Genomic DNA, 25,475 nt, shown 5'->3' on the forward strand with positions numbered 1-25,475 from the left:
GAAGTAACTATCAATTGTTATTTTTAAATTTCTTCAATTTAAAGTATAAATAAATATTTCGAAAATTCTTTTATCAAGTCTCCAGTGTATTTTGGATTGAAGCGAGGCACCATACTACTTTTTTTTACCAAAAACTTAAGAAAAGTGTAATATTCGAGGTATAACAAGCAAATATTTTGAGCAAATTGCCTCTCGGGCTTAAAATTTTTATTTGTCGACTTCAGCCGAATGCCATTTTAACAGAGCACTTACCGTATTATTCTAGAATCAAAATAGATTTAGATTTTTTAAACAAATAATTTGATCTCGTCCAAAATGAGAAAAAACTGAAATTGTCGGAAAATAGGTAAAAAGCATACCATTGACATAACTGCATTATAAATGATGATGTAATTGTGAACAAAATATAATCCAGATATTATAGGAATAATAAATTCGGTTTCTAACTACAAAATATTGACTATTTTTACCTTTTTTTTTATAAATTTTTCATTTGCAATAGTTTAATAATAAACATTGCCTTCATTTTGGCGTCTAATGGCGTTAGAAACTACACCGACGAATGTGTTAAACAAAACTGAACCAATATTGCTATAATCTTAGATTTGTATTGTTTTCATACCAAATATTCTGCAAAACAAGGAATTTAAGCCAACAAATATTTCAAATCCAACATTTATTTAAATGAATAATTTACATTTATTTAATGTTCCACACAAACACTGGTAAGTGATAACAATAAAGTTTTAGCTTCGTCCCTAAAAATATGCTTCTGTCTGGTATTCTGATCTTCGACTATTTTTAAATGCATCTTTATTTTCCATACGGAGTAATGGCATATGGAATATGAAGTGCACTTAAAATACGAGTGTATTTATGTACACAAATGTTTGCAATTGGTAGGGGCACATACATGCACATACACATATAAATGCATGCCTGCAGATGCTCCTGGTAGATGAATGCTCGTTCAAGTGCAATTGCATAGAACTTTTGCTCAATTCCATTTTCTTCAACTTCTTGCCTGACTTCATGAGATGGCACTTATGTCTGCTCGCCTCTATTCTCTTCTTCGCAGACAGCGACAGTCGAATTTTATGCTTGAGTGCCAAGCGTATGGGCTGGGAGTACACATACATACTAAGAAATATGCATATGCATATGGATCTGTGTATCTGTGTCACATGTGCGTGTGTATGAGTGTACACATGTGCTGCTGCCAAAAGTGCTTTAATATTTCTCTCCCACTTAATGGACAAGAAACGGTAAATTTGAGAATACTCGTATGCATGCAGACCATATATGCCGCTAGTGACAACGGAGTTATTTCGCTAAAATAGCTTTTGTAAAATTTCTCTATTCTCTATATCTCTATGCATGTAGAAAATATATTTGTATTTGTTCCGATTTTTTTGTAAAAATACAATTTGGGTGAAAGGTTTAGGCTATTTATTGCGTCGTTGGCAGCAATGTTTGAGGTTATGTCTGTGCAATAAAAAAACACTCAAATGTTAGTCAAAAAATTTAGCACAAGGCTTCTAAGATAAAGACATATAAAAATTTTAACGAAAAAAAATTAAGAAAAAATTTGGTAAAATAATTCTGAAACTTACAAGTCGATGCACAAAAAATGAAAAGAAAACTTAATAATCTAAATTTAACGAATGTAATATATATGGTATTTACCGAAGTAGACAATTACTTTAATGATTTTAGTAATTTTAAAGACTAATATTCTAAAAGCGATAAAATAAGGGTATTAAGTAATCACGCTCATCGTATACGATAGATTGCAAGAAAAGACGAATTTGAAAATCTACTCAAAGTAATATTGTGTAGATAGATAAGCTTAAATGCCATACTGGCTAATATAATTAAATTGGAAATAAAATTGAAAATACATATATACATCTTTAGGATTTGTCCAAGAAATAAAAAAGTCGTTAGTTTCTTATAATTTTAAAGTGTAAATAAATAAAAAGATTTTTAAAAACTCAAATTATTTTTGGAGATATAGATATTTGCTGATAAGGCATTCAAATTTCTCCGGTCAGTTCACACTCTACTCCAAACTACCTTTTACGAAACAATACCAACGAATTATTTATTTAGAGAGTCTGGTCTATAAACCATAAACATTTACTATGAAGAAGGCTAAACATTGTATCATGATGAAAAAATATAAACCTACTCTCAGGCTTATATACTACCATATTCTCGTATCCATATCCTCCTATCCTAGATCTTCAGAGCTACGAGTAATATTTATACTTTTATCATTAACTCAAAATATTCTCTGTAAAATTTCTTACCGAAAAATTATTTCCTTGCTCATAGATCATCTTAGAGCTTTATAAAAAAGTATCCTCAATATAACATTGAAAAAAAAAGGAAAAGATGTAGAGCCAATTTCGAGAAATTATAAACTAAATTATACTTTTATTACTTTAATTGCATTCCAAATTTATAGTTACGATTACCTCGATTAAGTTTTACGTAATATCAAATAATTGTTCTGTGTACTCCAGCTATAGAAACAAGTAAGCTTATATCTGCTACTTATACCTATATATATATTTTACTTGAATATTTATATTCAATAAATAAGCTTTACTATTTCTTAAATATCAAACCACATAATAATTATCTGTCTAATAAGCTTGCCGCTCTTGGCACACTCTCGAAAATAATGCCTTTACCGCAAGCACAGCCTGGAAAATTCAAGCAATTATTCAGCTGAATGCATTTATCATTCTGCTAAACTGAAAATAAATCCCGCACCTTAATAGAGCGTTGATTGTGAGAAAGCAGAGGAACTCCAAAAACATATGCCGACAATTATGTTCACAACTATGCTCAACTTGTTAGCCCCACAAACATACACTTACGTATTTGTGTGTGAGTGTGTCCGATGTGATAATTATATTGAAAATGGCAGAAAGCCAGCAATTTATAGCCGAAAAGTTTAATTCAATTTTCGTAATTAAAGCGTATGTGTGCGCCGATAATATGTTGCCGCATAGAGTTGCAAATATGTGTGTGTGTGATAATCAGTGTGTTATATAAAAGGTACAATAAAGATAAAGCAGAAGCTGAGTGCTGGCGTAAGTTGGCGAATTAATGCTCATAGTTTGAGAAAGTACTAATGAAGCCAAACAGCAGACTCTAAATGAATTATTAGCGTTATAGGTGAGCCAATAAATAACATTGAATTTCTAGCTTTTGTAATCCATAGGTTTTCGCGCATAGTCTTCAACTTGCGTTAATAATAGAGTGCTTGAAGCTAATAGTAAGGGAAAATTTTTTCAGTTGAAGGTAGAAGCACGTAAATTTCAAAAAACAACAGCAACATGAACACGCCCTTTATGTATACGTTATGTAGTGGCCATAATTTGCTTAGAAGCAGCTTGTTATAAAATGATTAAGAAATTATTATGACGAATGCTAATTACAGTTAGCCTAAATGTAACCAAACAGTTATAATCGGTGTAGTTGTTGCAAATGGTGTTAAGAGTGGTGCAGAAACTTGTCGTCACTTGTTTAGTTTTCGACTAACGAGCTGAAAGTTAGAGAAAAACAAATAAATAAATACTGAAAAGTTCGTCAAGCACCAACCACGACTAGGCAGAAATATAAAAAGAAATTAGCACGAAACAAAAGTGTGATCCAAAACAAAAAACAAATAGAAAAATTTAATTATTTTCATTATTTATTCTTATTCGTGTTCGTGCTCTTGTTCGTGCGAGTGCTGTCGACTGTAATGCGCAATACAAAACACTTCATTAGTGGCGGCACTTGGCAGTTGGGCAATCAACTAGAAAAAGTAATAATTACAATTTAGTTGCCTTTCTTTGCGCATATTTTTCTTGTTTTATGCTTGCAATGCGTTATTTTTTTTTTCCTTCTCACTATTGCCACCTTTTCGCAACTCCAGCCGCTTAAATACCGTTTGAATAATTGGCATTATTGCTTATTTAGCACGAATTCAAGCGATTACCAACACACTCAGCCGCCTGCGCCCACAAATCGAGTGTCAAATGTATCTGCCTATGTGCGTGTGTGTGTGTGCAGCAGTCGATAACTGGCTTTCTGACGACTATTAGTCGTGTCAACGTCAATGTTGACAACAGCGGCTGGCAAGCTTTCAACACGACATTTCCTCCTTCTGGCACTTTCTAAGTTGCTTTGCGGCCGCCCAGCCTTGCTCTCCCCTAAAGCGGCGTTTGCTCTTAGGTTTTTGTCTCCATGGTTATTTTGGATTGTTACTTTGGCAGTTAAAGTGTTGTAATTACACTATGCTTGAGTGTAAGTATTTGCACACTTGCACACACACACACACACACATACATATAAAGGCAGCCTTGTGCTATTGGTGACCCAATTTGTTAGCGAAATGTGAAAATGTATCAGCTACTTGACTTTTGTAATGAAGCAATAATGACAGAAAATACATATTACATTTTAGACAAGATAAATTTATATTAAAGTATACTTTTGGGAGCATTTGCAGCAATTTTATTGTGCCTTATAAGTGCATTTGTTTCTGACTGGAATGAAATTATAGACACCTACATATATGTAAATATGCTTGCAAATTCAATTTATTAAACAGAATTTTGAAAGCGGGCTAAATCGAATTAAATCCATAACTATAAATAGAGTTATGACATAATTTTAAACATCAATTAATTCTTTCATCAAGTTGCGATATCGAAATAAAAGTTAGTAGGAATGATTCTATCAATCCTCAGTCTGAAATTGAACAACTTTTTTTTTGAAGGCCCCAGTTATCGAATGTGAGCAGCTGCGAATCTATGGTTGTCCTTATAGGGAAAATAACGGTAAATTTATGCATAATATTAATTAGACTAAATGTACGTTTGTTGCTGATAACTATGGGATATGGCGTGGTGTTAAAGATGTACAATATAAAATTTATTCACAATTTCTTTCGCTTTGAATATTACCGATTTACATAAATTCGTTTAATACATAATTCTTGTATATATATATTTTTTTTTTTTGGCAAACTGCATGTGTATATTATATTAAAATATTAAGTTTGCCACGAAGCTTTCGACACCCAGAAGACGCACCCAGCGTTGGAGACTTCATAAATGATCAACGTGACTACCTGTGTCGATGTATATACGCGAACTAGTTCCTCAGCTATAATCTCCGAAGAAATCTTTCAGTTTTCCACGTAAGCATATAGCTCGTATGAGGAAATACGTAAAATTATCCTTAGTAATTTTGACCTAAAGCTTGATTCATTCCCTAAAAACGCTAAAACAAAATTTTGGGAATTCGAAAGTCGAAAGACTACTGAAATTTTTACAAATACAACGGTTCTAATCAAAATATTTGAGTATTGCATTTTTTAAACTTAAAAAATAATTACTTCAGCTTCGCATTTAGTTTTCACATATGACTTAATGATTCGCCCGTGTTTAACTTTTCGCTTTCGTTCCGTTAAAATGGTAAACTAGTAGCGGCAAATAATTGCAGCACTTGCTTGCCCTTGTAGTGCCGTCAAGTATACGCCCTGTTGAGCTCATTCGCCTTCAATTAATGCAACACCGCCAGCCATTAACCACTTTAAATGCCAATTAGCAAGAAGGCGCGGGAAAGGACTACACGTCTCTCTCTCTCACCCTTCACCAGCTGCCTCTCCCACTCCTTCACTTTCTCGCTTCAAAAAAGAGAAGAAAAAAAGATTTATGTCACTCAGGAATGCGTGCCACGCTTCCGCCTTTTAGCACTTCGAACACACCGGGCTCACCCCTCTCCCCAACTAGTTTGTTGATTAGATGCCAATTAATATGCACAAACACACAAGCGCATTACTTGCTAATTTCTACTAATCGCCAGAGTGCGCCAAGCCAAAGCGAAAAAATCCGTGTATTTATGTGATTGTGTGCTATGTGTGTAACTGTAATCGCCAGCGCAGCGGGCAGTAAAGTGTAATTGGCGCATATGTACAAGTGTGTGTGTGAGTATGAAAAACATTTGCAGACGCAAAGTGCTTGGCCGTCAGCTAGCGCGCTCGCAATACACACCATTGCGATCTTTGCATTTCATGTTATTTTATTTTTGTTTTTGTTGTATTTACGGTTTGCTGCTTGTGTGCGTGACGCATAACAGTGCGCATAATTACCATTAATTTTTGCTGGCGAAAAAAAAGTGACGGAATATGGGAGCAACAAAACTTTTGACCCCGACAACTGCTGTTGTTGTTGCTATTGCAATGCTAATGGAAATTTATAACGCTTTGCTTTGTATTTGTAATTATTTATGCCTCATTTTACGAAACTATGCACTACAAGCATTTAGCGCGTGTTGCACATACACACGCACAAGAACGTAGCCAGCGCCGAAAAATGCCGTTCGTATATACAAGTATGTATTTGACCTTTCCCCAAATCATGTGCAAGTGTGCTTTCTTCCTTTGCGGTAAGCGCACAAATTGGAGCACCACCAACGCATGCGGCGGCTGTTGCTTTGATGTTGTTATCACGCCAGCGAGCCTTAAATGAACCCTAGCTGTTGTTGTTGTTGCTGCTGCTGTCGTTTTCGGTTGACCAGTGGCACCCGCCTGCACATATAGAAAACCTCAACTGTTTGGTTTGCTTTCGGCATACGGTAAGTGTGGCGCGCGGTTAGTGGTGCGTGGCATGCCACTTCAAGCTGCCGATGTAGGTAATTAAAACTCGCGCCTTCTGCCGCATATACTCATTTGTCACTGAAAGGCACGGGGAGCAATAAACGACGTGGGCGCCTTGTAATGCCGGGATATTAGCAGGAAAATATTTGTGTTAAAGTTATGATGTGAGTGAGTAATTATAAATGTTATTTCCACGAAAACTGTTTATTTTTGAACTCATTAACAAGGAGAGAAATTTAAACGTGAAAAATTTGATGGCGTTATATTTAGAAAAAAGTTTAAATTTTAGCTTTACAATTTTAGTTTAAAACAAGTAAGGAAGGGCTAAGTTCGGATGTAACCGAACATTTTATACTCTCGCAAAGTCAAATGGTATACTCGTTTGAGATTTCTTTGTGGATTGACTGATATTTTCGGTAGAAGGTCAACTATAGGCACTGGGGTCCACATATTTAGTACTTAGGGGTTTGAACAGTTTTGGTTCGATTTAGACAATTTTTGGCCGCAAGGTGGCATACTTAAATTGCATTATTCACGAAAAGTTTTACCCCGATATAATCATTGTTACCTGATTTGCATAGGGGAAAGTGAAAGAATCAGATGGAATTGAAAATGGTGTTACATGGGAAGTAAGCGTGGTTGTAGTCCGATTTCGCCCATTTTCGCACTATGACATAGAAACATGAAAAGAACGTTACGCACTGAATTTGGTTGAAATCGGTTAAGCAAATCTCAAGATATGGGTTTTCACCTAAAAGTGGGCTGTGCCACGCCCACTGTCTAATTTTGAACGCGGTTCCTATAAAGTCACCTTATACCATCTCAGAGATAAAATTTAATGTCTCTGGCGTGTTTAGTGCTGGATTTATCGCGCTTTTAGTAGTTTTTAACAGTACCGTTATATGGGGAGTGGGCGGAGTTGACACCCGATTTCAACTATTTTCACACCGTCAATAGAAGTGCTAAAAAAATTTGCTTTTAGTGAACTTTGTTATTATAGCATTAGCGGTTTAGGAGATATGCACATTAAACCTATTAGAGGCGGGACCACGCCCACTTTTAAAAAAAAAGTTTTAACTGCAGATGCCCCTCCCTAATGTGATCCTGTGTACCAAATAACAGTCTTGCATCTTATTACGGAGCTTAGTTATAGCAATTTATTTGTTTTTGATTAATGGCGTTTTGTGGGCGTGGCAGTGGTCCGATTACGCCCATCTGCAATACCAACCGTCTCACGGTACCAAAAAACATGTCTACCAAGTTTCATAAAGATATCTCAATTTTTACTCAAGTTAGAGCTTGCACGGACGGACGGACGGACGGACGGACGGACGGACAGACAGTCATCCGGATTTCAACTCGTCTCTTCATCCTTATATATATATAACCCTATATCTAACTCGATTAGTTTAAGGTGATACAAACAACCGTTAGGTGAACAAAACTATTATACTCTGTAGCAACAGGTTGCGAGAGTATAAAAATAATATGTATTTAAAAAAAAAATACTATTTTCGATAAATTCATCAGTGTTCTACTACAAAGGAAATTTAGAGGTCACACGTGGCAGAACTTTAAGAATATAAGAATATATTGAAATGCCTTCAAACCCTTTCTTTCCCATATTTTAAGTAAAAGATTGAAATCTTGCGGGCTAGAGCTGTTATCTCCATAAAACATAATTTACCAATTTTGATAAAGTTTAGTATTTAACAAACATAAAGTCTTAAATATCAGTACTTATTGTACGGCCTAAACTGAGAGAAAAAACTATAAATTTTTCAAAAAAAAATTGGCTTAAATATTTATTACCTTTTTAAATAATTTCCAGGTTCTGCAAATTTAATAATGACTTCAAACATCACATTATACCACACCCTCTCTACTATACGTCGTGGCGCCTCTACTACTAGCGAGTATTCATAAACAGTCAATAGTACGTGCCTAACTGCACAGTAATTGCAGCCATATAAATAAATAAACGCTCATTAGTTAAGTATATAGATTACTGATAGCCCAACGAGCGTAACATTTCCAAATAACTATGAATATATAACAATGCGATAAATAACATAACATCAGTCATATCATTAGAGCACAGCGAAGCGCACAACTAATCATAGAACCAAAATATTTCACAACCCACGAATTATAAATACATTATGCATATGTGAGCGTATTTATATACTTATATAACTACACTGGCTACATATGTGTGTTTCTATGTGGTGAACATTTTTCAAATATATGCATAATATTTTGTCAACCATTTTATTAAAGACACGAATTGATTTATCCTTTGGGATTGAAAATTATACACTTGTTGTAATATAACCGCATACCTATACATATTTACATGGCAAAGAGCAAGTGGCGAGCAATTTTGCTAAGTGCCATGAAAAACAAGTAGTAATGTGCTTAGTTCAAGTGCCAATTGTACGCTCGAGTAAATAGTGTTTACGACCTGTTTCATATGCCAAATTAGTTGCGAAATTCGGAGAAAAACTTATGACTATGTTTTTTTATAAAGTTGAGTGCTGTGGCAAAAAAACCAAAACAAAAACCGGAGTTTTAATGGCATTAAATTACTTAAGGCTAATTTGTTTAGTGATAAATGCATATATTACATTATTGTTTTAATGTTTATATGCTGAATACTGTAGAGGTATCATAAAACTAATATATTTGCTGCATTATTGAACACCCTGTATATATATTTGTTTTAATATTTTCCACCAATATGCGGTAATAATTATAATTACTGCAACTAGTCAGTTAAAAAGTTTATATAAGCCGCCGTAATCACTAACAATTAAATATAAGCACAGCCGCTGCGTATACGCAACATTATTTTGAAGGTAATTTTTAAATGAAAAATTTGCATATGAAATTTTAGCTGGAAAATAATACAGCAAATATTCAATGAAAACGATACAAAATTTAAAGTGGCTTTTTATTGCAGATTTTCTATTTATATAACAATTACTACGAAACTGCAAGAGTGTGCAGTTAAATGGCCTTTATTTAATTGTTAGTAATGCAGTTAAATAATATTTGCGCAAGTGCTGGAGACTAAAATTGTAATTAACAGTTATTTACGTATGTTTCGAGTGAGTAAAATTTAGTTTTTGGCATGAAAGTCTTACTTTAAATTCAATAGTAGTATTAACAAAAGTTTTTATAAAATAATTTAATATCATAAATTCTAAATATTATTTTCCGATTGCTATGCATTAGCCAATGCAGCCTCTATTTAACCTCCCTTTATCACTTTTTTCTCATAAATTTTTCACAAAATGATTTACCTGTATCCTAGCAGCAACACGCTCGCCGTTATAGCGATTTGGTATGAACCAGCCTTTTGTCGAGCCTGTCACAAGCACAATGCCAAGGCAGAAGAATAATATTAACGCGGTTATTAGCAATTTCGCGCGCGTCGATATAACCATCGCCATTTTGTAACGTTCTTATTTTTATTATTTCGCTTCTGTACAGTGAAGAAACAAAGACGGCACTTCTGTTAGCTCAACAAAATTGAAAATTTTTAATTGGATTGCCAAATATTTTGCTAACTATTTTTTTCTTGATTTTTTTCTTTACGAATTTTGCTAACTTCTATTTATGCTTGTATAATTTTAGGCAGATTTGCTTATTTAATTTAACTAAATTGCACTAATGAATGGATTTTCGCTGAAATTTCGTATAATACGCGTAAACTTTGCGCACACTTTTCAACTTTTCCGCTTTTTGAGCTTTACTGAACACTATGCATTTCGTTGGCTTAATTATTTTGGAAATTTTAATGATAATTGATAACTTTTGCTTGCACTAGACACTTGAATTTAGCTTTGCTTTCACCGATTTTCTTTCAATTTGTCTCTTCAAAATATGCTTTTCTCATTATTTATTTGTTTTAAAATACTTTTTTTTTTGGATATGCAATTAGTCTGTACTTTTGATGGTTTTTAGATATTTATTTCAGCGAGTTCATGCGATAGGTTTATCTGCATTGCTCTTGTTGATTATTTTTAATTACAGACTTATTAGTATTTCGATATGTTATTTGGGTTCGTTTTCGTAATTGATAAAGGTTGATGTAAGCTATGCTGCGAGAAAAACAAAGTGGTTTAGTAAACGTGATTTTATGCGTGCACATACATACATACAAACAAATATACATAGATGTACTTTGTAAGGCTTTGTCTTTTCTTAAAGATTGAAATGTGCGTTGATGTCATCAAATTTTCTGTATCTCATTACATTTAATTAAAATCTTACAAAAAATCTAACTTTTCTTAAAGGAAAAATTATTAAAATTGAAATTATAATTATAATTAAAAATAAAATTAAAATCAAAATTAACATACTAAATAAAATTGAAATTATAATTAAAACTAAAACTATAATTAAAATTTAATTTTAATTTTAATTAAAATGAAAATCAAAATCAAAATTAAAATTATAATTATAATTAAAATTAAAACTAATATTCAAATAAAATTAAGAAAAAAAAATCAATTTAAATTTAAATTAAAACTAATATTAAAATAAAATTAAGAAAACAAATATCAATTTAAATTGAAATTAAAACTATTATTAAAATAAAATTAAGAATAAAAAAATCAATTTAAATTTAAATTAAAACTAAAAATATAAATTAAAAATTAAAAAAAAAATAATAAAATTGAAATTATAATTATAATTAAAACCAAAAATAAAATTAAAATTCCAATTATAATCAAAATTAAAATCGGAAATAATATTTAAATTACAAATAGACTAAATTAATGAAATTAAATGAAAAATAATTATAATCAAAATTTATAATATCAATTGAAATTAAAATTAATATAAAAAACAAAATTAATTGCTTTTTCTTATATTATATCATGAGTCATGTACAATACAAGCACATGTAAATAATTGTCTGATGCATTGACGTGTGCCACTTATACGACATGGTAGTTGTATATGCAAATATCGTATTATCTAGCAATTGCTATAATTAAGTACGAACAGAAGAATTCTTGTATTGTTAGCGATGTTAATGTACTCGTTTAGATAACGAAGAAAGCTAAAAAAGTGAAAGAGCGGCAGAGAGATAGAGCGAAAATAGAAAAATTTTCAGAGAACCTGAAATTTACACAAATTATATTCCCTATGCCACTGTGCCATGAGTAGCATGGTCGTTATCAAATTTACAACTTAAACTATCAGCAGTAAAAACGCAAAGAACAATAACTCCCTCGCGGAAAAAAGTTAACAGAAAATTAAAAAAAATAATGTCAACATGAAGACAAGTCAAAAGAGTTATGAAATTCAAAGGCAGAAAGGAAAAGTAAAACAAACAAAGTTTCCATTAAACTTTAAAACAAAAATATTTTATAAAATTTCATCATAAACCAGAGCGCAGGAGGGACGTAGCGCTGGCAGCTTAAACTGCAATTCGTTTGACACACGACCCAGCTGCTACAACGAGAACTATCTGTCGACTGGTTGTTATTGAAAATCGTTCCGGCAGCTGTTTGTTACCGTTTTCGACGACTTTTTCGGAAACGCAACAGTTACACACACACATATACTTCGTACACAGAAGTAATATCTACATTTATGCACCCCGCCAACTTTACGCCCATTTCACGTTACGCGGCGTTTATTTTGATTACATTTTATGAAGCGACCACCAGGCATACACACACACACATATATATACTGGCTACATGAAGTAGAGCAAGTACAAGCGTAGCGAAAATGGGTGAGCAAAAATGCGAAGAGGAAGTTGAAAGTCGAAAAGCAGGTTCTCTGCACAAATGCTCACACACCATGTACACATAGCTGTGGGCAGTGCCCGTCAGTGTGTCAGCGTGCCAGTAGGTGCGCATATACAGATATGTAAACGTATGCCTACTGCTTTAACTTTATTTCCAACTTGTTTACGCGCCGCCCGCTGACTTTTTCGCATACAATAAGTGAGTGCGGTGTAGCTGCTGCAGTTATTTGTTTAAGGGACTTCGCTTTCATTGCTGCCAACGCAATTTATTTTTTGTGATTTCCTTTATATTTTTTTCTCTTTTCCCTTCTCATTTTTCGCGACTTCTGTTGCTTCTGCTATTATTGCTTTTGTATGCACATACATTTTGGGCGGAAAATGTATAAAAGTTACAACGAAAAACTTTGTGTTTCCGTGCGCACCCAGCTGTGAACAAGAAGCAAAGTTACTCATACGCCCCAACGTCCAACTCACATGCTCGCGCACAAAGCGTTGACCAACGCATCGCCATGACTAAAGTTTAAAATTACCACGTAACCGACTGGCTTTAAAGCAACACAGCCTTAAAAGAAAAATAAAACGAAAAAAATAAAAAATTTTGTTCTACCTAATTGCGCTAATCACATCACAAGCAACTAAGTTTTTACTTTGCCAGCCAATGACCTAACGCGCGATTTACCTCATGCTCGTTTCATTTTTTGGAACAAAGGCACATTATTGTTTTTTGTTTTCCCTTTTTTCCTCTTATTTATGCGACACGCGCCAATCACTGCCATTATACGTATATATTAGTGGCGAAAGTTGTTGGTGTGCCGCCTCGCACGCCCCTGTGCGAAGACTTTTGCTAAAAAGTTTTATCAGTGCGTTTCATTATTTTTTGTTTTTGCACCCTTTCGCGTAGCATTTACTTTGTTGACGTTTTTTCAGCTTGTAACCAAAATTTTTGAAATGAGCCAAATGCGATTTTCACTGCTTTCACTTTGCTTGCGTTCGCAGTATGACTTAATTTTCATTGTAAACGAGCAAAAGCACGTAAACTCTTTTCAAATTTGCTGAAGTAGAATGCGAGTCGCTTACTTTGTCCAAAACGATATTTGTTCTTATGACTTTTGTGAGTGTTTACATTCCTATAGTTTTCGTACTTTTTATTATGCAACGAATTACAACACAGCAGAGGAGAACTTTGGAAAAATATTGACTCAAGTTTTTCTCAAAACCTATGTCACTCCAGAGCTTCGTTTAGGTAAATTAACTTAATGAAAACAAATTATACAATAATTTATTTTTAATAAAGGATCATTGTTTGTTAGTGATTTCCTTAAAATAAAAGTTACTTAGGTAATTTTTAAACTAGTTACTTTCGGATCAGTAAAGAATTAACTTAGTATTACCTAGGAGACCAACTTCGCTAACCACAAATGCAAGTATTTAAAAACTGCGTGGTGTATTTTAAAGTGCAGTTTATTGAGATATATCTTGAAATTTTACTAAAGAAATGGGAAATCATAAAGGTGCCACTCTTTTCAAACCTCAAAAAATCAGACTCCTTACAGCATATTTTCAAGCACCTTGTACATATTTGTTAAACATTTTCCGACTCATAGTAGACATAACCGATTTTGCCACAGCCCACACTTACATTTCCTTCCATTCGCACTTGGCGGACACTTTTCAACACCCCATCTTTCTTTTATGTTAACATTGTTCTTCTCTATTTGCTAAATCTTAAAGTTTGACAAGCTTCCAAAGTCTTATAATGAAATTACCTACTTTTACTTTAAGGCAAGCGGCTGCGCCAGCATCTACGCGGATATGGCAACGCACACAGTCACACACACATACACACCCTTATACAAATATTGAATGACTTTAAAAGGGTGCTTTTTGCAAAACTTTATCACCAAAACCAAGTACGTAAAATGAGTAATGACTTTGTGGCATGAACGAAAAAGCGCAAAAAATGATTTAAGGACTGCGAGGAAGTGCGTGAATATTGGAGAGTGTGTGCGGCCAATGCTTAGAGTACAAAGAATGAAATTAAAAATACATAAACACTTGCACATTGTGTTTATGCTCATAAAACGGCGAATATAAAAGATTTGCGATGCAAAAAAAGGAGAAGCAGAACTTTGATCTCTTTGCAGCAATAAAGAAGCCATGTGGTGTGCGTTTGGGTGTGTGTAAGCGTGCAAATCGTTTTTAGGCAAAACGCAAAGCAGCTGAATTGGCGCGAGCAATGGATAATAGCAAAGGGTTCAAAGAAAGCTGAAAAGCCCCCAACAACGCGCTACGTCGCCGCCAGCCTTGCGCGCATAATAGAGATAATGACAAAGATGATTATCCTATAATAAAATAAATGATTTTATTATTTTATAATAGCTGAGGTTACAGCCATAGCACAAAGCGAAAAAAGTCGACGCGACAACCGCAATAACAGCTAAATAATGAAGCGCCGGTTGGCTGGTTAGGTGGCTGCTGGCGCTTGTGGTGGGAGGCGGTAGTAAATTTTCTTCAAAATTGAAAAGTTTTCGCCTGCGCTGCTTCACTAATTTGCCTGGCGTAGCATTTGCGGCGGCTTGTTATAAAAGCAGCCCCTGCTGTTATTTTCAACTTAAGCCTTGGCAAATGGCAGGACAATGCGGCTGCGCGCGCAATTTTTTACGCTTGACAATTTTGGCTTGCCATGTTATGCTTTTAATAATTCGCTTGCCGCGGGCTAAGTGAAACGCAGCATCCTTTCGTGCACTCTTTTGCTGGAACATGGCCTAACTTTTCGTTTAATTCACTTTCTTTTCGAGCTTTATTGTTGCTATGTTTTTATTTTTTTGCCCCACTTTAAGCGAGAAAATCACTGCAGCTTTACAGATTTACCCGCTGAAGTTTCAAAGCGGCTTTAAGTTGTGACTTTGCTTCGCCTCCGCTTATACATATGTATGTGTGGTTTTATTTGTGTTATTTTACTTTTAAAACTACCATATATTAGCTGGAATATCATTATACATTAACCTCAATGTGCGTTTGATCGATGTTGCTGGTGCTTATGCGTAAGTTAATGTCGTTGGCGTGCGCCTTCTTCTGCTCCGACTTGTTGCCGCTCACTACACATACTATATGAGTAAGTAATTAAGTGTTGTGAGTTTATTTTACTTCACTACCATCAACTGTCTTGTCATAGGCGAGCACATTAAGTATTTGCGTTGAAGTTGGCTCAACACGTTCAACAATTGACATTAATGTGCGCGCACACATACACACATACATTAGCAAATAATGACACATGTGTAATATGAAATAATAATATGTCTCGCAAGTGCTCATGCTGATACACACTTCGGATAGTTAACATAAGCATTTATCATATACTCATTTGTACATGACACACTTAGTAACGCCCGCAGCTGTGACTATAAAGTTATTAGATGTGCTTTTGTGTGGGGGAAAATATAGATAAGAGTTAAACAATGCTAAATTACTATAAAGGTATGTGTTTATGAATAAATAGTTACGACTCAACATTCCTCATTCATTTTCTGCCTGACTAGAAATGTTGTTTTACTTATGTGTGACGGTGCGTATACATAATTTTGGTTTGTGTGGTGTGGGAGAGTGCTGAAAACTTTGTTATACTAGTTGTGTTTCATTTCAATGTTACGTTGAATACACGCTTGTACTTGTCATTTTTTGTTTCTGGTTATAATGAATTTTGTCACTGAGTGCTTGCAGACTCTTATTTAAATTAATATCTGTGTAACATGCTTTCAAGTCTGGAAAATAATTTTCCACCATTCAAAAGCTTACGAATATTGTTAAAAATATATATCTGAGCAACAACAACATACTGCTCCAGGTTAATGTTTTTATCTCCTCACGTTCCAATCTCGAAAGAAAGCAGGCATAATCATTTAATTTCGAAATGTTGTCGTATTGAGCAATTAAACTTTTATTATATAGATATAGCCTAGTTTTACAACAGGTTAGTTTTACACCCGAAACAGCACACACATTTTGGAACATGAAATCTCGGAAGTGAAAAATTAGGAATTTTTAAAAACAGGTTGCTTTAAAAGATATTTTGATTTAGTGACTTTTCGATTCGATTTCAGTAAAAATTCAATTATACGTATGTTAAAATATTCTAAGAATACTAAGCTTCTCTAGCACGAAAATTAAAATCATATATCTAGCCCGATGAAATATTTGTGAGCTATTAAATCTTATTAAAATTATTCTATCTATATATTTTTCTAAATTTTGTAGTGCCCTTTCTTTAATTTTCCATTTAAATGCCGACGACTAAAATACTTTTCGGAGAAAAACTCATTTTTTAAATAATTATTCGAAAATCCATAATGAAAGTAAGTTTTCTAAAAATGTATTTAGAATATATTTTAATTGTGTACACCTAAAGCTAAGTTTTTTGGATAATTTAGAGCCCACTTAAAAACACTGCCGGCATTTAGGATGATGAGATAAAAACCAGTATTTATAAATAAACTAGAAGTTCAAAAACTTTACAAACTCAACACTCATATTTTGTTTTTGAAAATATCAAAACAAAAATTATAAAAAGTCATCTAAATTGCTTCAAACATAATAAATACAAAAGTAATTACCCGCGGAATGACAAGAAAACAATATTATAATTTCGTAAGAAATTTATGTTCAACATTTCTGCATGTCAAGCCATAATTATAATAATGATACTGCCAGTAGTAAGGGCAATACAAAATATAAATGAAATAAAATATAATACAAATGAAGGCAATGACTTTGGTGTTGTTCCTAACAACACGAAACAGCAGTTAGCCAATATGTGAGTGCGGTTTCAAAAAGTATGCATGTATGTGTGCATACAAACTGAAAACAAATATGAATAAACTAAGAGCGAAGCATGTAAACAATTTTCCGCGCATTTTTTCGCCATTTTAATTACGTCAACATTTTATTTCAAAAGCATTTATTTATGCCGTTATATAGATGGCACGCACATTGCGGTGAGTCCAAATAGACAGACAAACATGTATGTTTTGTTTACCGGCAAGTTCATCATGTGAGTAACTCTACCAAACAGGTTAAGCTGGCGCGTGCTGGGACTAAGCATTCGAGCCAGTAAACATGAAGGGTCTCTTTGCTTTCCACTATTTGTAAAAATAGTCTGTCTGCGTTTTTTATACAAAAACATATTTTTGCTTGTGTACGTTGCTTCAGTGCTCCGTTTAGTGCTCTGTATGCTGATGTGAAATATTATATATCATATTTAATTAAAAGGCGCAAGCAAGCAACCATCCCTATTCATCTGCTATACCATGCAACATTGAAAATTTCAACTAGTATTGTTATAGTTGTGTAAAAATTAAAATAAAAAAGTATTTTAGAAAAGAGAAACATAAATATGGACAAGCAAAAATGTTAACTTCGATTGCACCAATATACGGTCCACACAAGAACTTGATTTTAATCGGTTAAAGTGGATGGCAGTTATAAGTTATTGTAGTCCGATCTCAACAATTTGTTCAGAGATTATAGTGCCGTTTCGAACAATAGTACGTACTAAATTTCGTAAAGATATTTCATCAAATCAAAACATTTTCGATACAAAAAATTCACCTCGGTCGTTCAGTTTTTAAGTTCCGACAAATCATCAGTTTCTTGTGGAGAAATGAACGTAAGCGAAATTTCAGATAGATATTTCGAAAACTGAGAAACTAATTCGCCTGTATACAGAAAGACGAACAGGCAAACAGACAGAAAGGCAGGCAGAATTGGCTCTAGAGTATCCGAGGTTTCTTTTGTGTGTTGCAAACTTCGTGGCAAACAGAGTATAAAAATAGTACGTGTTTAGAGTGCAAACATTTTAAGAAATTAAAAGCGAATTAATTTATATTTTCATCACATGTATATACCATTTTTCATAACCCCCAACTGATTTTCAAGTCATAATATATTTTAAAACATTTTTCAAAAAAATTATTTTATGGGCGTGTATTAGTTCTTAACGATATACAATGTGACATTCAATATTCATTAAAAATATTGCTAAAAAAATTTCTGAAAAAAAATCGATTATTGTTGCACAGTGTACTTTCACAGCTAACCCAAATCCATACACACATATGCAGTTACCATGACACTACATGCCCGCTTTTTGCCTGCAAATTGAAATGAAATTTAATAACTACATAAATGTTTACATGCAAAATTGCCATTTTCCATGTAAACCCCCCATCTCCACATCGCTTAGCAGCCGAGAGCTACCGTAGTCTCCCAGGCATGAATGTAGCACTTACGCGCTTTTGTCAAATCACTTTTTACTCTAACACACATTAAATGACTTTCACCTTGCCACGCGCCCCCCCGCTGAACTATCATACAATATATTATTTTATTTGTCTATCGACTATTTAGGCCTGTCAGCGAAATTATTTATACAAAACGTTTGCAGTAGTTTTTTTTGTTTGTAGTGGCAGCAGCATTTGAATAATAACACAGCAAGAAACATATTTAAAATACGCAACCACACGCTGTGCTCTGCTCATACGCATATGTGTTTGAGTGTAAGCGTGGGCGGTGCGCCACTGCGTATGATGAATTAGCATGCGTGTCTAGCAAAGAGTCACTCATATTTCATTTCTGACAAAATTAATTCGTTATTGCTATTAAACTGTCATAAAATACAAATCAGTGCGCAGGTGGGGAAACTTAAAAATTTACCGGTATAATAAATGATCTTAATATAATATTAAGCTTATATAATTGCTACAACTTTTTCGTAATGCACGCAAGCTTCGGGGCTAGGCTAGCTTCGTACGCTTTCTTGAGAAAGCATATTATTTTTCATGTTTTCTTATTTTTGTTATACTTGAAAGAACAGGAGGGGGTACATGTGAAGTTTTCAAGTGCTGCCACATGTTTCAAAAAATGTTGCTGCAACGTAGCAATGATGAAAAGTCATTAAGATTTGTTAAAATATGCATTGCAGAACTTGTAGGTGGAAAATTATTGAAAAAGAGATGCCACTTAGTACATTTGTACTCTTTCCAGGTATGTTTTTCAAATAATTCAGAACCACTAAAACGGTTTCGCAAAAATTTTCAAATAGTATATCTAAACCAAGAGAATGTTACTGTGTTTGTATATATATAAAGGAGTTGCCACCTGTCTGGAATACTCAAATTGTTTCTATATATAAATATTTAAAAGATATCAAACAAGAGTAGTTAGAGAAATATATTAACACGTAGCTCAAAAATTTTTATGAACGGAGTTACCAGCCTCCTAAACACTAAGAAACTTATACGATGTAGCGTGTTTTACAACTCACATTCGTAGTACAATACGGGTATTGAATAAAAAATTTTTTGTAAAGCTTAGGATTTCAGAACGTTGTGAAACAGAGTTGCCACTAATTTCAAAAATTTTAAATGCGTTATTTTATTTTACTGAAAATTGTGTATTAAATTATGCAGCTTAGTACAAACTTATTAGAGATAAATAATACCTCTTCTTGAAATGAATAAAAACGTGAAAACGCAACATTTTTCTCTCATGTTTTACTTTTTCCAATTTGTGATCTAACCTTAAACCTATTAAATTTAAATGAAATTTAGATATTTTCAAAAATTTTCTGTGTTGAGTAAAATATTTGCACAACATGCATATATGATGTTGAAATGTGTGTGGCTAATAACAGTAAGCTCAAAGCATATTTCTGCTTTCAGCGGTTAGCTGCAGGACTGCCTAATTTCTAGAAAAATGTCAGTCAAATTTAGAATTATGTACCATTTCATACACATTTAGAGAAATATTATATATGTAAGTTTATTTAGAAACAACCACATGCGGCTTTCAAAGCTTTTCGAGGACGCTTGCTGCGCTTTACGCTTTGAACATTACAACTCACAGCAGCAATAACAAACTACAACAATAACAGCTTACTAACTCACTACAAAGTCGCAAATTCCAAAATGTCAAGCGCATACACACACATACACACGTGCGCAACACTAATTGCACGACAAGCGACGCGCTTCAATGTTAACTAGCTGCCAATTGTTACACAAAAGCGACCACATAGCAGGTTTCGCGGTCTGCCGGCAGCTGTTGCACACATATGCACACACCTAACAGCACTTAGGATCAACATCAATGGCAGCACAAAAGCAATAACTAAAATACCTTTGTCCCTTACAACTGTATTCGCTATTGCACAGACAGAGCGCTTTGATGAAATATTTTCATATAACTGACGCGCTCTGTGTGAATACATATTTTCGTGAATAACTCAAAGCGCCAACGCTTGTTAGCGCAGCGGACAGCAAACACCGATTTATTTCGGTCAAAGTATTTGGTGAATTTTGGCTGCAGTTTACTTTTTCACTGTCCAACCAAACGCATTGAGGTTATACACAATGGTCGCCTAGCGTCGAGTCGTCTCTCAATTTGGCTTCACCTGCAAAGCAATTAATATTTAATTACAGATGCTTCTCATAACTGAAACGTAATTATTGCGCACATTTCACGCGTCATGTGTTCGCTTTATACGGTCCTGCCACATTGGACAGCAGGCGAAAATTTCGTGCAACGAATTGTTGCTTAATTAACAACTAATTAAATGCCGCGTATATGCCATGTTGGTCAGCCATGTCACTGAGTGTACTTTTTGTTAGATCGCTAACTTTCCTGCTGGGAGCGGTAGGAATAATCTAAAAAGTCATTAATTTATGCTTAAATTCAGAAGCGCTAAGAAGAATTCAACTGACGGTTATATTAAAAACTGAAATTTCAACCATTATGAACCATATTTTACCATTAGATAACATCATCATACATTAAGGGAACCAGGGTTCGAAGGTTTTCGGAATTAAAAATTGAGAAAATATTTTTTTATTTAAAATTTGGAGTAGCAAATATATAAATATACTTCAAAATAAATGCTGGAATAACAAGAAAAGAAGGGCTAAGTTCGGGTGTAACCGAACATTTCATACTATTGCAACTTGCAAAGGCCGAGGTGTTGGTAGTATTAGACAATGTAGCGAAAGAGTTTAACTTCATTATGCGACGAAATCGCGAATGGATTACTATCATATTAACTTACTTCGCAGGTAATACTTCCCGGTTGAAGGTAATACTTCCCTCCAGCGAAAATTTTACCAAAATCTTTTGGGCAGATAAATGTAAGGGCTGATTGCATTAGTTTTTTATATTGCTCAGATATACTTGAGTACTTATTTTCAAGTAATTTTTTATATAAATATAAATATAAACATTTATTTGAAATAAAGTCCGCCGGACTCAAAATCGTGAATATCGCTATCTCAATTTCATTAAAAGACCTAGCATATTGACCGATATATACCACATAATACACACAAGTCTACTGGAAGTTTGAAAATCTTTTTATTAGGTATATGAAGGCTAAGGGATATATTCACCCGAATCAACTGGTTTTCGACACTCTGACATACTATAATCAGAAAAGCATTCTCTCCGAATTTCAACAATATATCTTACAGATTGATCGATATTTTCGGCAAAATTTCTGCCATACGCACTGGGGTCCACATATTTTGAAAGATGATAAGATGAAATACATTAACGGTATTATTTTTGCAAAGCTGTATACGGATATATTGATGGGTTCTTGATTTGTATAGCGGAAAGTGAAAGAATCAGAAGGAATTTTAAATGGCGTTACAGGGGAAGTAGTCGTGATTATTGTCTTATTGCGCCTATTTTCACACCGAAATGTAGAAATGTTAGGATAATACCTAGGTTGATATCGGTCGAGTAACTGCCGAGATATGCCGACATGCTTTTAGAATACTAGAGTATAACTATTCCGCGAAAAAAAAAATTAAATATAAGAAACCATTTCGGTTGTATTGAAATGATTTTTTGAAAATCTCCAGCAGCTGTAAGTAAAACATACTAAAATTTCAATTTCCAAACATTAAATAAAAACCATTCCAAATAAAAAATCAAAATCGCTGCCAGCTGAACAACTACAAGGGAAAACAAGTTACATAATGCTCTCAAATAAAAATGCCCTTTAACCTTACAAAACAAAAAGAATTAATGGACGCACACAAATGCACACAATAAATAGGCACTCGATGTGCGTGAATCAAAACAGAGCAAAACAATCCGGCAAAAGTGCGTACAAGTATGCTCATTAAAAATTAATTTGCTCACTTGTATACTAACAATAAAACAAGAAGACCTCGTAAGTGTACGGGTGTATATGTGTGTGTGTGTGTGTATTGCATAAATTCCATGTATGTGTGTGTAGGTGTGCGGAGAGCACTTGTCCTTACAGCAAAAATAATTCCAAAGTAATACCGAAAATTCCAAGTACTGTATTTATATAATATTTGCTGTGCTTTTGTTGTCGCTATTGTAGTTGTTGCATTTATCATACGCTTAGCTCACATAAAGCTTTTCATTATTACTTTATTTCATCATGCGTTGATTTTATGATTTTGTAATTGTATGCCGTTATAAATTATAGCTTAAGCTGCTTCTTTACTGCTTTCTTTCCGCTTGGCGTTGACGCAAATGCTCTCTCGCCGCCCCGATAAGCGCATATACCATACACATTATGAGAAAATGAAATTAAATAAAATAACCTCAAAATGTGGAAGTCAAGAATTAATAATGACAAAAATGTTAATTGAGAAATTCCACTTGGTTGCAAGTACTTAGGTAGCGTAGAAGTATTTCATTAAATATCTCATGTTACGCTTCGTCGACTTGTGTTGTATGCATGTGCACAGGGTTGTATCCAGGAAGAAGTTGTGTGCACATAAGTCTGTAGTTAATTAAAAGCCTATATGGAAGATATTTCTTATTTCGTTTATCAATACGCCTCTTCTGATAATGAAAGTAATACGATTATATCTTCTTCTCTTCTTCACGAACCGTAATCTCTTCTTTACTCAGGGAGCATTTCATTCTGTTAATAGTATGTTGTATTGTCCAAAAAAAAAAATCTCACATACTTAATATAAGAGTTTTAAACTTCCTATAATATAACTTAATAAAATACCAAATTTAATAGGAATCCATTTACGATTACATCTATTAATAATTGTTGAACCCATTTTTTTATATTACCAACACCTGAAGGTGTTTTCCTTGCTTTGATCCTTGCAAGTTGCAAGATTATAAAATGTTGGGTTAGCCCTTCCTTACGTGTTACAAATAATTTTTAAGATCCGATTGATGTCATAATAGAGATTTATAATGGAAAGAGAAAGGTCATATTTTGGGACTACAGATCGTTGTATAGAACAGAAAGAACAGGCTCGCCTTGATCGAATGAAAGAAGTTATTTGGTGCGAAGCCATAGACTTATGGTTCAAAGTTATGATGGAACAATAATCGAAGCCGCGAGTACTTCGATAGGGAAATTGATCACGACTAGTCCAATCAATCAGTCCAGCAGAGTATTTTTGTGTTGATTTTTTTTATCGATATCTCGATATAAATTCAATATAAAAACATACTATTTGACAGTTAAAAAACTTAGTTTTTTAGCTTCATGAGTAATCACAAAATTCTCATGAAGATATTGCGACTAAGAAGTGAGAATAATTTTAATATCCATAGCATTACAATGTACCGTTATGCACTTTATAACAACAATAAAACTTTAAAGCTATTAAACTATAAGAGCAAATCTTGCATATTCTGACATTAAATTCCTTAATTTAATTAATTTTATTATTAATTATTGCTTAGGCACCCTGAATGTGTCTCTGCATATTTGCACCCAACTGTGCGTTTCACGCAAGCAAATGAATTTTTGACTTAAGCAAATTCATATATAATTTCATAAATATCATATTTCAATATTAAGATATTTGAAATTATTAATTAATTTATGTATGCGCCTAAAGCTATTCCATTGATTGGTATTCGCATACACACACACACACAAGTGGGCAAATATTTGTAATTTAATACATGTCTAAATGCGTCTTTGAAGGCGAATCTCGAGCACAATGATGCATGTAAAATATTTGATTTAATTAAAATACATTGCACACACACACACCTACATATGTATTGAAACATATTATTGTTTTTGCTATAGTATTTAGTTTTTTGCGCTATGCTGAGGAAACATTGAGCTGCTGCTCCATCTATTTGTATGGAATTTAAACAAAATATTAATCTAAAATGTCGAAATCTCCTTATTTTTACTGAAATTTCCTTATGGTTTGTTGAAAAACATGACATGTTATAAATTACAAATTGTTTTTGTCACTTATTAATAATCCTTTGAATATTTATGCATACTTTTTTCGGAAATTTTCTACTTTGTCGGTTTAATCTGTGTGCAACAGCTCTTCAATTAATCCGCTCAATGATGGCTTTTGACAATTCAAATGTGATTAAGTTGTCAAAATGGCTTTGCAGATTCATATGGCAAAGCGGAACTATACATATCTACACATCAATTTTCGCTTGTGTTGATCTTTGTGTGTAAGTGATACTACAGTTTTATTATCAAAATTAAAAAAAGGAATTTCTGCATTTTGTTAGGCCGAATTGTTGACTTAGCGATAAAAGTAATTATTAATTTGGTTAATTTTTCACCTCAAACAAATAAAGAAAGGAAATGTGTAGTGAGCTTAAACCAGAAGAACCAGAAAAATAATTTTGAATTTTATATTTGCATATTTTGGACAATTTTTCAGTTAAATTTCAGGTTCAAAAAAGTCAGCGGCTAATTACTGCCACAGAGGCGAAGGATTTCAATTTATTTTTTTAATTTTTAAGATTTTTGTATGGAAAAGGACAAGTTGAAAAATGTCACTTATGAATATAACAGTGGCCGCTTACGAAAAACAAAGATAATTGAATAATTTGAAACAGTTCTGTCATGGTTTACAAACTTTTTACAAATTTTAAGATGCGAGCATTACCCTTTCTAAAATCTCAATGAATGCTGCATACTTGTTTCTTACCGCTAAGATCTTAAATATTTCGGCTTTAAATAGATTATTTGGCATTGTGGCAGTTCATTATGTGGTT

At 33.5% G+C, this 25,475-nt stretch overlaps 1 protein-coding gene across 16 annotated transcripts in view; it reads right to left on the reverse strand.

The window, feature by feature from the left end:
- The window catches only part of Mp (collagen XV/XVIII-type protein multiplexin), a 416,774-nt gene that overhangs the window by 286,679 nt on the left and 104,620 nt on the right, over positions 1–25,475 (reverse strand). The window contains exon 2 of one of the 16 annotated variants that reach the window (XM_036372470.2): positions 9,970–10,770. The exons of the other annotated variants lie outside the window; for them this stretch is intronic. Within the exon in view, the coding sequence (XP_036228363.2) occupies positions 9,970–10,119 (150 nt within the window). The 5' untranslated portion in view covers positions 10,120–10,770. The remainder of the gene's footprint in view (positions 1–9,969; positions 10,771–25,475) is intronic. 16 annotated transcript variants of the gene reach the window in all.

The sequence above is a fragment of the Bactrocera oleae genome, chromosome 6 (assembly GCF_042242935.1).
Source record: "Bactrocera oleae isolate idBacOlea1 chromosome 6, idBacOlea1, whole genome shotgun sequence".
Classification (NCBI taxonomy): Eukaryota; Metazoa; Arthropoda; class Insecta; order Diptera; family Tephritidae; genus Bactrocera; species Bactrocera oleae.